The sequence below is a fragment of the Silene latifolia genome, chromosome 2, assembly GCF_048544455.1.
Source record: "Silene latifolia isolate original U9 population chromosome 2, ASM4854445v1, whole genome shotgun sequence".
Taxonomy (NCBI): domain Eukaryota; kingdom Viridiplantae; phylum Streptophyta; class Magnoliopsida; order Caryophyllales; family Caryophyllaceae; genus Silene; species Silene latifolia.
The window spans coordinates 149,816,428-149,830,618 of NC_133527.1; the positions used below are offsets into that span (position 1 = coordinate 149,816,428).

Here is a 14,191-nt window from a genome sequence, read left to right on the forward strand (position 1 = left end):
CCTTTGGTCCTTGCCATTGTATTTTCCTTCTCAAATTGGTATCAACAAACCAAGATTTTGCTTGAATGTTCCTTGCTTCTTCAAACTTCAATCAATTCCTCAATCAATTTAGGATTTTCGATTGTGAGGAAATTGATGTTTAGATGGTCTTTTGTTTATGAAGGAGTGTTTTAATCTTGTTTTGAGCAAGTTTTGTTTGGATTGTGGTGAATTTTGTTGATAAATTGGTGTTTTTAGATGAGTTAATTGAGGGTTTAAGTGGGAGAAAATGTATGTGTTTGTGTTTTTGAAAGATAGAAATTAATGGGGGAAGGAAGGGGTGTCCCGTGTTTTGCTTAAGTAACAGGCTTGGGACGCTCGGATTTCTGACGGGACGCGCGAGTTGTCTTAGAGGACGTCCTGAATTAACAGACCAGTGCTAGGACGCGCGGATTCTTTTCAACTCGAGCGGACTTCTGAGGGGACGCTCGGATCTTTCCTGGGACGTGCGGATTTTCCTTCATCAAAATTTCATAAACTTTAGACCTCCCAGAACACGCGGATTGATGTCAAGACGAGCGTCCTGAAGTTGGGGACGAGCGTTCTGATGCTGACTTGCGTAGATTTTCTTACAGGGCGTCTCCCACAAAGTAAACTATCCCAGCCCCCACGTCCTAAGGCCAGGATGCTCGGGTTGTCTCTAGGGACACTCGGATCCTCTTCAGCTCCCACGAGCTCAGGTCTGCTCGTGGGGATTACTTTTCCCATGTCATTCTTCCTTCCTTTCCTTTGTTAAATGTTGTGGGTTGCACTACAAAGGCTTGGTTAGCCTAGGAATTTTCCATCCCCACACTTAATCAAACATTACACATCAAAACACGTTAAAATACCTCCCTCACTTGCTCTCATGTCAAAAATCTTGATCAAAGCACAAAAATGCAAATCCAAAAATGACAAAGATGCAATAAAGGAAATGAAATGCTAGTTAAGGGGTTAGAATATTTACAAATGGTGGTTTAGGGAGGACTCCACCAAACTCTCATTCTTGGATGAGATGTCAAGGGGGCAAAGCCAAGGTGTTGTTAATGTTGCTCAACACCTTGTAGAAGTAGTCGAAGGCTTGCTCATTTTCATGATAAAGATCTTGCATAGATCTTTGTGCATTGTTTTCTTCATTGTTGTAGTCCGAGTCAAAGTGATGACAAGGATCCTCAAAGCCTTGGTCTGAGGTCATAGCATTTCCAATATAAGGATTGACTAATTCTTCAAATTCATCGTCCCATAGACCACAAACTTCATTAGCTTGTTCCCCAATGATGTCATGAGTTGACAAGAGCAACTCTTCTTTCTTGTTGTCATGGCCAATGAGGCCTTCTTTATTACTTGTCATGATGGGTGAGCTATTCAAGCTCTCATTGTTGTTGTTGAAAATTCCATGCTCTCCGAATAGAGCTACTTGAAGGTCTTCCACTTTCTTCTTCCATATGGGTGGTGTTTCTTTACCCATGCTTGATCTTTGCATAGAGATTCTAACTTCTTTCTACCACTTTCTCGGCTATAGTGATCGACCATGAAGCATGGCTCATATAGTCGGGGAGCTCTCATTGTTTTGTCAAGATTGAAAGTAATTGTTTCGTCCCCTACTTCAAGTGTGAGCTCTCCATATTTCACATCGATTACCGCTCCCGCGGTATGCAAGAAAGGTCTTCCTAAAATGATAGGAATGTTGGAATCCTCCTCCATGTCTACAATGACAAAGTCTACCGGGATGAAAAATTTGCCAATTCTCACGGGCACATCCTCCCATACCCCTAGAGGTATCTTTGTTGATTGATCCGCCATTTGAAGAGTAATGTTGGTGCATTTGAGCTCTCCCATTCCTAGCCTCTTATATACCGAGTATGGCATGACACTTACACTTGCTCCAAGATCACATAATGCTTTGTTGATTGTAGTGTCGCCAATGGTACATGGAATAGAAAAGCTTCCCGAATCTTTGAGCTTTGGAGGGGAACTCCCTTGAAGAATAGCACTACTCACTTTGGTAAAGGCAATAGTCTCCAACTTTCGAATGAATTTCTTCTTGGTAAGAATATCCTTCATATACTTTGCATAAGCTGGAACATGATTGATCAATTCCGTGAATGGGATTGAGACTTCTAAGTTCTTCACAATTTCCATGAACTTTCCAAGTTGCTCATCAAACTTAGGCTTAGCTTGACGACTTGGGAATGGAAGTCTAATCACAATAGGCTCTTTTTCCTTAACCTTCTCTTCATTCTTCTTCTTTGAAAGTTCATTGGTGGTAAGATCTACCTCCGTAGAGTTCTCCACAACTCTTTGCTTGTCACTAACATCCACAATATCTTCATCAATCGACCTCTTTGGCCCCTCATATCTTGTACCACTCCTAAAATGGATGGCACTAACCGTCTTATGTCTTGGGCGGTTACCTTGAGGCGGTAATTGCCTCTTTTGTCTTTGAGAGCTAAAAGATGCTAATTGAGTCATTTGGGTCTCTAACATTTTGGTGTGGGCAAGTATGTTGTTGATGGTGATTTCTTTAGCTTGGCTATCTTTTTGCATTTAGGTGAAGAATTCTTGTTGGTTCTTTTGCATTTGGAGGACCTCTTTTTGAACATCAAAGCTTTGGTCATTGGATTAGTTGTAGGAAGATTGATTTTGATATCCTTGGCCTTGGTTGAAAAAGGGTCTTTGAGCTTGATTTCTCATTGGGGGTGGGGTGTATGTTGGTTGGGGGTTTTGGACATTTTGGCTCTTGTATGAAAGATTTGGATGAAATTTGGTATTCTCATTATAGTAGTTGGAATAAGGGGTGCCATTCTTGTATGCTTGGAAAGCATTCACTTGTTCATTCGTTCCCCTACATTCATTTTGCTCATGTCCTAAAGTTCCACAACTTTCACATACTCCACTTGGAATTGAGGATGATGCCACCATAGCATTGACATGTTGTTTGGGTGATTTAGAAGCTTCATCAAGCTTAGCCATGGCCTTCTCAAACTTTAAATTGATGGTGTCGATATGAGCACTTAGTTGAGCACCCAATTGCGTGATGGAATCTACCTCATGCTTTCCTCCTCTAGTGGCCTTTCGAGGCCTACTATATTGGAAATTATGAACCGCCATCTCTTCGATTTTGGCCTATGTTTGATTGTCATCAACTTCGGTAAACATACCGTTGGATCCCATATTGAGCACATTACGCGAGTCTTAATATAAACCGTTCCAAAATTGTTGAACAAGGAACCACTCACTAAGCCCATGGTGTGGACAAGAACGACAAGTGTCCTTAAATCTCTCCCATGCTTCATATAATGACTCCTCATCCCTTTGCTTGAACCCGGTGATTTGGGCTCTCAACATATTAGTCTTCTCCGGAGGATAGAATTTCTTGTAGAAGGCAAGTGCTAGCTTCTTCCATGAATCAATACCAAAGGTAGCCTTGTCTAGGCTCTTCAACCATTGCTTTGCGGTACCGATCAAATAAAAAAGAAACAATATCCATCGGATTTGGTCTTGAGTAACTCTGGTTTGAGAAATCGCATCACAATAGTCGCAAAAAGTCTCCATATGTGAATGAGGATCTTCACTAGGCATCCCTCCAAATTGACTTCTCTCAACCAATTATATGAATGCGGATTTGGAAATGAAATTACCGGTTAAATGTGGTGGTGTAGGAGTACCGTTTGGTAGGTTCTCCTCGGTTGGTATGGAATAAGATGAAAATTTAGGCATTGTGGGTTGATTTTGTGGTTGGCTTGGAATTGGGTTATCCTCTCCTTCTCTTGCAAAAGGGTTGACAAACTCAATGTTATTTGGTTGAATGTCCACAATCTCTCCAATACCTACAACTCTTGAAGTACCTCTAGCAACTCTTCTATTGTTGGTTAAGGTCCTTTCAATCGCGAAATCAATAGGTAACATATTACCTTGTGATCTCCTAGTCATGCAAAATATCAAACAACTCGAAAACAATTAGAACAACCTTGAGGAGATTGACTTCCCCAAGGTAAAGAAAGACACAACTAAAAACAATTAACGAAAATCAAATCAATTGAACATCGTCCCCGGCAACGGTGCCATTTTTGGTGTGGCTAAATCGTGGTTTATTATGTCGTTGTCACTACCAGCCAAAACAATATTTATAACGTCACAAACTATCTTAGTAAAGAGGTAAGTAAATGTCGGATCCCAAGGGACGGGTATCGATTTAAGATTTCAATTGTAAGTAGTTATGTCTTAGGGTGTCACAAATTGGGTTAAGATGAGATGTAATCTAAGCTAATCAACAAGATGAATGTAAATTAAGTAAAAACAAAGTAAAGCAATTAAAGGGGGTTATAAACAATTTATTAAAATCACTAGAGTGTCATGGGTTCATAGGGGATTCATGGAAATAGATCATAGAAACATGTTTTCAATTAGAAGTAAGCACTTATTATTGTGATGGGATCGAGTTAGTCTATATCTTACAATCCCTAGGAAGATTTAGGTCCCGGAGCCGAGACAATCAAGACTGTACAACACCTACAAGTCGACTTAGTCTCCTCCTATTCAACTCTATGCATGGTCTAACAAGGCTCGAGTTGGTTTATGTCTTACAAGCCTCATTGAAAAGATAAGAGATGGGTAAAAAATGCAAGGTTTCATAGTCTAGCATTTTATCAAACATAACATGTGCATAGGTTGAAATCACAACAAGCAAGAAATTTAATTATGAAAATATATTATATTAAGCATAGATCAATCCCCATGTTTGTTTCCCCTAATTTCCCATTAACCCTAGCTAAAGGACTACTCACTCATGATCAAGTTTAACATGCTAATAAGGTTGTCAATCATACTAACAAAGCAAAACATGATGAATAAATGATGTGCTTAACAATAATTAAGCAAGGGTAAAAGAGATTATACCTATTTGAGATGATCCAAATAATAAAGCAAAGAATAATATAGAAGTAAACTTGATGATTGATGGAGGGTTGTTAATCCTCCAATAAATCCAAATAATCTTCTAATTACCCAACTAAAACTAAGAACAATTGAGAAATTAAGGAAAGATTAAGATGTGATTAATATTGAAATATGTATTGCAACTTTGATTAAGACTAAATTAAGAGAATGATTATGATAAGATGATAATTAGATTGTACAATGGGGTATTTATACTAAAATTAAGTACAAGGATTAGGGTTACTAAGGGCTTAAATGACGATTAAGACCCTAAGAGAAACTTAACAATCTTGCTAATCCCGAGGGACAAGCGCAGATCATGCTGCAAGTCCCACCAGAATCCGCGCGTCCTTGCCTAAAGCACGGCTGGTCCTGTAAGAAGATCCGCTCAGGCTGGCTTGGAGACGCTCGGATCCTGGCTCTAGGACGCGCGTCCTGAGCTCAGGACGCTCGGATCGTGGCATAGGGTTCTCCTCTTGTTTGGCTCCTTAACAATCTGCGAGGATTGTGTTGGGGATGCACGGATCTCTTCATCATTGCCCATTTTACTTCATTTATTTGCTTAGGCCTCTATCTAGTGTCAATCTCCTCTTTGATGTTTGGTCATTAGATGCGATCCATTTAGCTCCATTTTGCTCCATAAATGCAAGGTTAGCAATCCTCCCCTACCAATGACATAAAACCTCAAAGAATATGCAAAATGGGAAACTAAAGAAAAGAAATGACCCTAATATATGCTAGAAAGCATGGGAACGAGGTTAATTTGGGGACTAAATGTGCTCAAATATGAGTCACATCAAAGGGCGAGATTAAGTAGCTCATTATTTTAACCTGTCCCACCCGTTATTGTCTTAACGGGCAATTTATTTAGTATGGCTCGTCCTATATTCGGCCCAAGGCCGCATTTAAATAGCTCTATTGATGTGGTCAATATTTACGCACTTTTACTCCCTTAACTAGCCTCGTTTCGCGTGCTTTTTATGATAATTGGGGACGTTTCGTATATCTTTAGCTTCATATTTGATATTCTATAAGGATTGGTGCCATTCATAGGAAACAACGCTAACCTCGCATTAATGGATCATTTCGGAGCTAAATGGAAGAATTTAACGACCAAGCATCAAGCAGAGACTAAAGTTAAAAAGGACCTGTAGGCCAATACGTCAAGCTTCCGGGGAATGAAGGAAAATCCCCAAGAGCCAAGACCAGTCCCCAGGGATTATGGGGCAGTAAGGACCAAGGGAGAGGAAGACTAGGCGAACTCGAGCGAGTACCTGTCTAGCTCAAGCGAGTCCCTCAGCAACTCTCACGAGTTTATGGGCAATGATGACCTTTCCAGATCTAATCCGCACGAGCTGCTCTGGAGTCTTGCAAGGCGATGGATTCTTTTAATGGGCCAATACTTCATTTAAGCCCTTAGTTATCCATAAACTTGTACTTAATATAAATAGCCTCTTGTAATTAGTTGAGGATACAACACTTTATACTAGACTTAGCACTAAAACCCTAGTTTATCTTTCCTTAATTTGTCTTAGATCTACACTTTTAATTGAAGATTTATTGGGTTAATCGTGAAGAGGGTAACAATTCTTCATCTAATCAAGGATTTCTTCTTTTTTCTTCCTTATTTTGTTTATCTCTTAAGTTGTTATATTTCATTAATCTCTACTTAATCTTTTATTTATCCTTTGTTGATTACCTTCTTTTGATCATCATGTAACTTTTCATTGTAACATCATTAACAATTCTCATGTTATGTACATTTTCCACCAAAAATAAAATAAAATTTGAACATGTTTTTTAACAATAAAAAATTTTAGGATTAAAATATAATCAGTAATTTTGATTTTTAATAATCGTAAAATATTTAATTAGCAAATTTATTCTTAAAAATAAGATATGTGGTTAATTTCACATTAAGAGAAACTTATGGGATTGACTTGCTACATTTATAAGTTAAGGTGTTTGATTGCACATAATATCAAACTGATGGGGGTGATTTGATATATTGTATGACACCCCTTATATGCTAATCATGATGAGTTGTGAGTAGTCTTTAGTTAGGGTTAATGGGGGATTAAGGGATGATTAAAGAGTAGAATCCATGCTTAATGAGTCTATATTATTGATTGAATGTTGTGGTTTCAACTAGTGCACATGTTATGTTTGATGAAATGCTTGATTGACAGCCTAGAATGATTCTCTACCTATTCAACTTCTCCTATAAGATCGAGAGCCTTAGGAGTAGTTAGACCATGCATGATGTTGGTAGGAAGACCGGGTATATGTGAGAGTTAGTCCGACTTGGCCTAGGTGGAACCGTAAGATCGAGAGCCTCGATTCTAACCCGACTACAACTCTGATTAATCTTAGACTCATTTATATGTGAACCCCCATTTGTTCTCCCCTATGATCACATGACGCCCTAGTGTTTTCTCTATATTGTTTACATCTCCATTTTACTACTTGCTTTAATTTTCATTTACGAGTACTTGTTATTTTTTATAGTAGCTTAGAATACAATCATAAACCCAATTTGTGATATAAGACATGGCTAATTGTGAGTGATAACTCTTTGGAACAAATCGTCCTTTGGGTTCGATCTCCAATTACACATATACTAGTTGTTGAGTATAATTATTATCATCATCTATTTTTAACTAGCAATGCGCACTATATACCTAAGAGGCTGTAAATTAAAGCATTATTAAGTTAACCATCCTTTTTATGACTCGAAATATAAAAGATAATTTAAATTTATGAACAATATATACACAATTTTTTTAGGAGAGGTTCGAAATCAAATCTCAAATCCATGGGAATTTCAGTTATAATTTAACCACTAAGCTCGACTGGTTAGATTAGTTTTGAACGGCTGTAATTAAACATGGTGAAGTACATAAGTGCAACAAATTCCAGGAGAGTTGCTTTTGTTTAAACACAAATTCTTGTTTGTGACGGACGTTATCCGTTACAAACAAGAGACGGGGCAAATCGATACCACATTGTTGAAAATGGGTCGGGTAGTACATATGGGTGGGGCAACTTTATAATATATAAAATTAGTGTGGGGTTTGAGTGGGGAACATAAGTACATTAGCATTTAATGCCAATTTGCATGAAATCCTCCACCAAATCACCCTTTACGTCCCATTTTCTGAGTAGAAATGACCTTCTTCCTCCTCCCATGCTTTCACTTTCCTCAACCCTAAGACCTTAATCATCCATTCAAATTTTCATTTTTTCTCACATTGTTCATGCTTTTTTGCAGAAAATTCATAATTATCGTCAAATATTCATGCAAATTCTCAGAATCATAATCATCGCTTAAAATTTTTCTCACAACACCATGGCTATGGACGAGAACTCGGCAATGGAGGATGATAATAATCAAAAAATTGTTGATTTTGAGACCGCTCATCCTGCATCGGATTCTGTTAATGTTGAGACGGCTGATTGTGAATTATTTGATGGTAAAAACGATGATTTTGCGACGATGTTGATGAGCAAAGGTTTGTTTTTTATTTATTTTTTAATTTTGGTGATGTTTTGAATGGACGATATGCAATAATCAACAAATTGTTTTATTTTTTTCGAAATTTCCTCGCATAAATATGCAATCTTTGTGTTCTTCATTATTTATTTGGACGATTTAGGTTAATTTTTCATATTTACTTGCATAAAGTATTGTATTTATTAAGGTTTTTTTTATCTGTGTGTTCATGAGATTTTAGGTCAATTTTTTATGTTTTTTTTAATGATATCTTTGACGATTTAGATTTGTGTGTTCATGAGGTGTTAGGTCAATTTTTAGATGAATATTGGTAGCTGCATAAGGAAACAGCATGGGAGACAGAATATTAGCATATTTTTCGTTCATTTGATCGTTCAATTTCTTAAGCTTTTGTTCAGTAAATACAGAATGAGTATTTTTTTTATGTAAAAGACAGGCTTTTGATGTTGTTGGAGTTGAAGATGAATATTAACTGTGCATAAGCTAACAGCAACTAACCTGAAAGAAGCACAAAAATCGTTTTCAACAGATTATCATTTTATGATATAGTATCACCATTTTAGGGTTCAGTGTTGCCCTTTTAAGCAAAACGCATTATTTTGTCAAAACCCATTCTTTTGTTTTAGCTATTACTCTTTAAACTTAAAATGGTCACATTATGACTAACTTTGGTTACATTTCGATCTATTGTTAAAATGTGACCCTGATAGTTATGATATGTAGATGTTTTAGTAAGAAACCTAACAGCAAGTAGTGTGTGTTTACAACTTATAATGGTGACATTCTGACTGAATATGGTTCCCTTCTGATGTACTATTAAAATGTGGCCATTATAGTTCTGATTTGTAGTTGCATTAGTATGAACTGTGAGAACATTTTTAAACCTAAAATGGTGACACTATGACTAAAGTTGGTTACATTCCGAGTAATTGTTAAAATGTGCCCATGATAGTTATGGTATGTAGACGTTTTAGCTATAAATATTTAAACTTAAAATGGTGACAGTATGACTAAAGTTGTTTACATTCTGATATACTGTTAAAATGTGACCATGATAGTCTGATATGTAGAAGTTTTAGTAAGAAACGTGTCAGGAAGTTGTGTGTGTTAACAACTTATAATGGTTACATTCTGACTGAATATTATTTCCTTCTGATGTACTATTAAATGTGACCATTATACTTGTGATATGTAGTTGTTTTAGTATGAAATTTGAGAGAATTGTTTAACTTAAAATGGTGACCTTTGACTAAATTTGCTTACATTCTGATTTACTGGTAAAATGTGACCATGATAGTTATAATATGTAGACGTTTTAGTAACAACGTGATAACATGACGTGTGTATTTACAACTTAAAATGGTGGCATTCTCACTTAAAATGGTTACCTTCTGATGTTCTACTAAAATGTGACCATTATAGTCGTCATATGTTGTTAGTTTAGTATTAAATGTAACACCATGTTTTGTGTTGAAAAACATAAAATGGTGACAGTATGACTAAAATTGGTTACATTTTCATTTACTGTTACAATGTGACCAGGATAGTTATGATATGTAGACGTTTTAGTAAGAAAGGTGACAGCATATTTTGTTTGTTTAGAACTTAAAATAGTGACATTCTGACTTAATATGATAACCTTATTATGTACCATGAAAATATGACCATTATATTTGTGATATGTAGTTGTTTTGTCTGAACTGTGACCGAATGTTGTGTGTAAATAATTTATAAATGGTGACATTCTCAGTAAAGTTGTTTACCATTCAGTGTTCCCCTGTTAACCAATGCTTAATATATCTTGTCATAGGTACGGATCTATCAGGTTGTTTACTTGGAATAAAAGCTAGAAAATGGGAGCACATCTTCAGCTTGTATAAGAAACATTCGCAACTCAAGGGATTTAGTATCAAGAAATCAACATCTCGTAGGGCTGATGTGAAAGACAGGCCGCTCATTGAGAGATACTTTAGATGCTCTTGCGAAGGTGTACATGCGAACGGGAATGAAGTTAGTAGTAGGAATGCAGCAATTACTCGCTGTAAATGCGAAGCCTGTGTTAGGACAAAAGTAAATAATGATGGATTATGGGAGGTAGTGCAGCACGTGGTTGAACATAATCATCCTTTCACACCCGTCCAGTGGCAGCATCATCATAGGTCGGAGCGCAAAATCACAGAAGCGGAGGGTGAGTTAATAAAGGCAATGACTAAAGCGCATGTTCCTCCTTAGTCCAATTCAGGGTTGCTGCGGCAGGGGCTGGTGGTGATGCGTTTGTCAGCCACACAAAGCGAGACCATATTAATTATGTTAACAGATTGAATATGAAATCAATTAAAGGTGGTGATGCAGCCACTTTGATCAACCTCATGACTAGTAGGCAAGCGGAGGAGTCGGGGTTCTTTTTCCATGTTCAGTTTGACGAAAAAGGCAGATTAAGTAACCTATTCTGGCGGGATGCGATGATGAGAGATGACTATTTGTTGTACGGAGATGTTAAAATAGTTGATACAACGTATCGTACCAATAGGTACAATCTCATTTGTGGAGCCTTTGTTGGTATTAACAACCATTGGTCGAATGTCATGTTTGGTTGTGCTTTCCTGTCGAACGAAAAGGAAGAATCATTCGAGTGGTTGTTCAATGTTTTCAACGAATCCATGGGTGAGGATGTTTGTCCTGTCACTATTTTCACTGACCAAGACCAAGCAATAGCAAATGCCATTGAAACGGTATGACGGTTTTTTTACTAGTAGGTTACACTGGGTCATATTGTCTTTTGTCACCATGTTTCACCACAAATGTTACCATCTTGCTTAACACTAACATAAGTTAACATAGTAATATTGCGTCCTATTTTCTCATGTCACCACAATATGCCATAAATGTGACCATCTTTGTTTGTAGAAACATATGCTAATATGGTTAGATTTTCCCATATTGTCTATAGACCACTTCAGTATTGTTAAAATGGTCACATGTAGGGTTTACAGTGTTTATGTCACCATATATATTTTGCAGATCAGCATGTGTCTAATTTTGTTAACGTTAAACTGGTGACAGGTTTATCCACAAACCAGACATCGTCTATGTCAGTGGCACATTCAACAAAACGCCATATCTCACTTCGGGAAACTAAGGGTGATCGTCCGTTCCAGAACCTATTCAACAAATGCCTTCATGGTTGCTACAATGAGGCTGAATTTAAGGAGACTTGGCATAAAATGTTGGCAGAATATGGGTTAGTCAACCATTCATGGTTTAAGAGATTGTACAAACATAGAGCGAAATGGAGCACTGCTTTCAACAATCAATTCTTTTCAGCCGGAATTTTATCGTCCTAAAGGAGTGAGAGCACAAACCATGCGATGGGCTTTCAAGATTCTAAGACTACTTCCGTTACCGAATTCTTTGGGATATTTGAAAACACGGTGAAAAGATGGCGGGGTGAGGAAGAGCGTAAAGAATTCAACGGCATAAGATCTACACCATCTTTTGTGTACCCTCTAGTGGATTTGTTACTACATGCATCTCAGGTTTACACATTGGAGCTATTTCGAGTGTTTGAGAAAGAATTCGCGCTTGCCATGGGTACTCGTGTTGTCATCCTTCCGATTGATGACCCTGAGGTGTTTTTGTATCGTGTTTACCCTGCTGGCCACGAGGAGGACGACCATCACGTGACGTACGATTGTAAGAACAACCTAACAGAATGTACGTGCCGAAACTTCCAGGTTAAGGGTATACTTTGCAGTCACACCATCCGTGTCCTCCACATGCATTCTGTTGTCGAGATACCGGACAGGTACATACTCCGTAGATGGACCAAATTTTCAAAGATTATAGTGTGGGAGAGGTTCCTCCCAAGCGACATACGCAGAAGTGTCGCTCATGACGCCATCAATTGGCGTCGATCAATGTTGACGGCTATGAACTATCTCATCACCAAATGTCAGAGTGTTTCTGATGCAAGAAGCCAAGAGCTGTCGTGGATAAGCTGTTTATTAAAGCGAATGAGGAGGTCGAATTGTTGCTTTCTAAGCTTAATATGGAGGAAGATGAACCAACCGTTGATGTGTCTGTGCCTCCTATTCTTGACCTTGTACGTTGTACGACTAAGGGTCAAAGTCAACGAAAAATAGGAACATGGGGACGAGGAAGAAGGCTAAGAAAGGGTCTGAAGTTGGGGCAGGGGAGAGTACTATGTACATCGCTGTGCCGCGTCTAATATGACATACCATCTACGTTGCAATCCTTAGGTGGTTTGTACTAATGTGGACCAAATACGTTAATGTCACCAAACCAGTAGACTAATGTGCCCATGTTTGATTGTATGTGTTTTGCTATCTAAATGCCTGTTTTTTTGTTGAACTTCGAAACTTACCTTCTGACGGATTTTGTGTAAACATTCTCATATATACCAATGTTTGCTTATTTTGCTTTATATGTGACCATTGTTTCTACAAATGTATCATTGTTTCATCCATATGTTACCCTTTTAACTAAAAATATATTTGAAATAACTCATCCTATGACTAGTTAGTAAGTTCTGCTCAAAAGGATAACAATTAACTCTAATATGGTCACCTTATACCCTACACATTGACAACATATATGAAAGACAATGATTACTTATCGTATTTTTTTGCACTACACAAACTCTATAAAATGGTCACATTATACACAATGGCAACAATCACAATGCCATGTGTTACCATTTTTCAACACATTATAAATTTACGATATAGTGTCACCATTTTAGGGTTCAGTGTTGCCCTTTTAAGCAAAATGCATTTTGCTGCTCAAAAGGGTAACAATTAACTCTAATATGGTCACCTTATACCCTACACATTGACAACATATATGAAAGACAATGATTAGCTATCGTATTTTTTTTCACTACGCAAACTCTATAAAATGGTCACATTATACACAATGGCAACAATCACAATGCCTGTCTTACCATTTTTTAACACATTATAAATTTACCATATAGTGTCACCATTTTAGGGTTCAGTGTTGTCCTTTTAAGCAAAATGCATTTTGCTGCTCAAAAGGGTAACAATTAACTCTAATATGGTCACCTTATACCCTACACATTGACAACATATATGAAAGACAATGATTACCTATCATATTTTTTTACACTACACAAACTCTATAAAATGGTCACATTATACACAATGGCAACAATCACAATGCCATGTGTTACCATTTTTCAACCCATTATAAATTTACGATATAGTGTCACCATTTTAGGGTTCAGTGCTGCCATTTTAAGCAAAACGCATTTTGCTGTTTACCTGCTTAATAAAATTTGCACAATTTTGAACATGTTCAAAATGTAACTACATTACGCTAATAATGTCACCACATTACTGCACACATGTCATAGCATAGGTAGTTCAAATGTTGTTTCCAAAACAAGGACTATTTGTCAGTCCGTTCACAGCCGAAGGAGAGGAAGTGGTGCCCCAAAATACTATATTAACAAAACGACCAACTGCAAAGTCTTCATTATAAAAAAACCAACAGTTACATTAACGAGATACGCCCGCAGGTACTTTTTTCTTAGCGGCAGCCTTTGGTACTGGACGGTTCGGGGCACGGGTGACATCCTGAGTCCTATTGTAAACGGGGCCTCCTGGTGGACGGTCTATAGCACGAGTGTACCTTAGCTCGTACGACCGGGCTGGTGCTTTTTCGCCAATGTCATATATC

The 14,191-nt window shown here is 37.6% G+C and overlaps 1 protein-coding gene and 1 non-coding gene across 2 annotated transcripts; both read left to right on the top strand.

Annotated features, from left to right (window-relative positions):
- Positions 1-3,259: 3,259 nt before the first annotated feature.
- On the top strand, positions 3,260-3,366 carry LOC141645053 (small nucleolar RNA R71). The gene has a single exon (XR_012544647.1). It is a non-coding gene; the product is annotated as a small nucleolar RNA R71 (small nucleolar RNA).
- A 4,939-nt stretch (positions 3,367-8,305) lies between these two features.
- LOC141641453 (protein FAR-RED IMPAIRED RESPONSE 1-like) lies at positions 8,306-11,814 on the top strand. Its single transcript, XM_074450112.1, has 4 exons — positions 8,306-8,468; positions 10,281-10,658; positions 10,811-11,202; positions 11,455-11,814. The coding sequence occupies exons 1-4, from the start codon at positions 8,306-8,308 to the stop codon at positions 11,812-11,814; spliced, it is 1,293 nt and encodes a 430-aa protein (XP_074306213.1).
- The last annotated feature ends 2,377 nt before the right edge of the window (positions 11,815-14,191 follow it).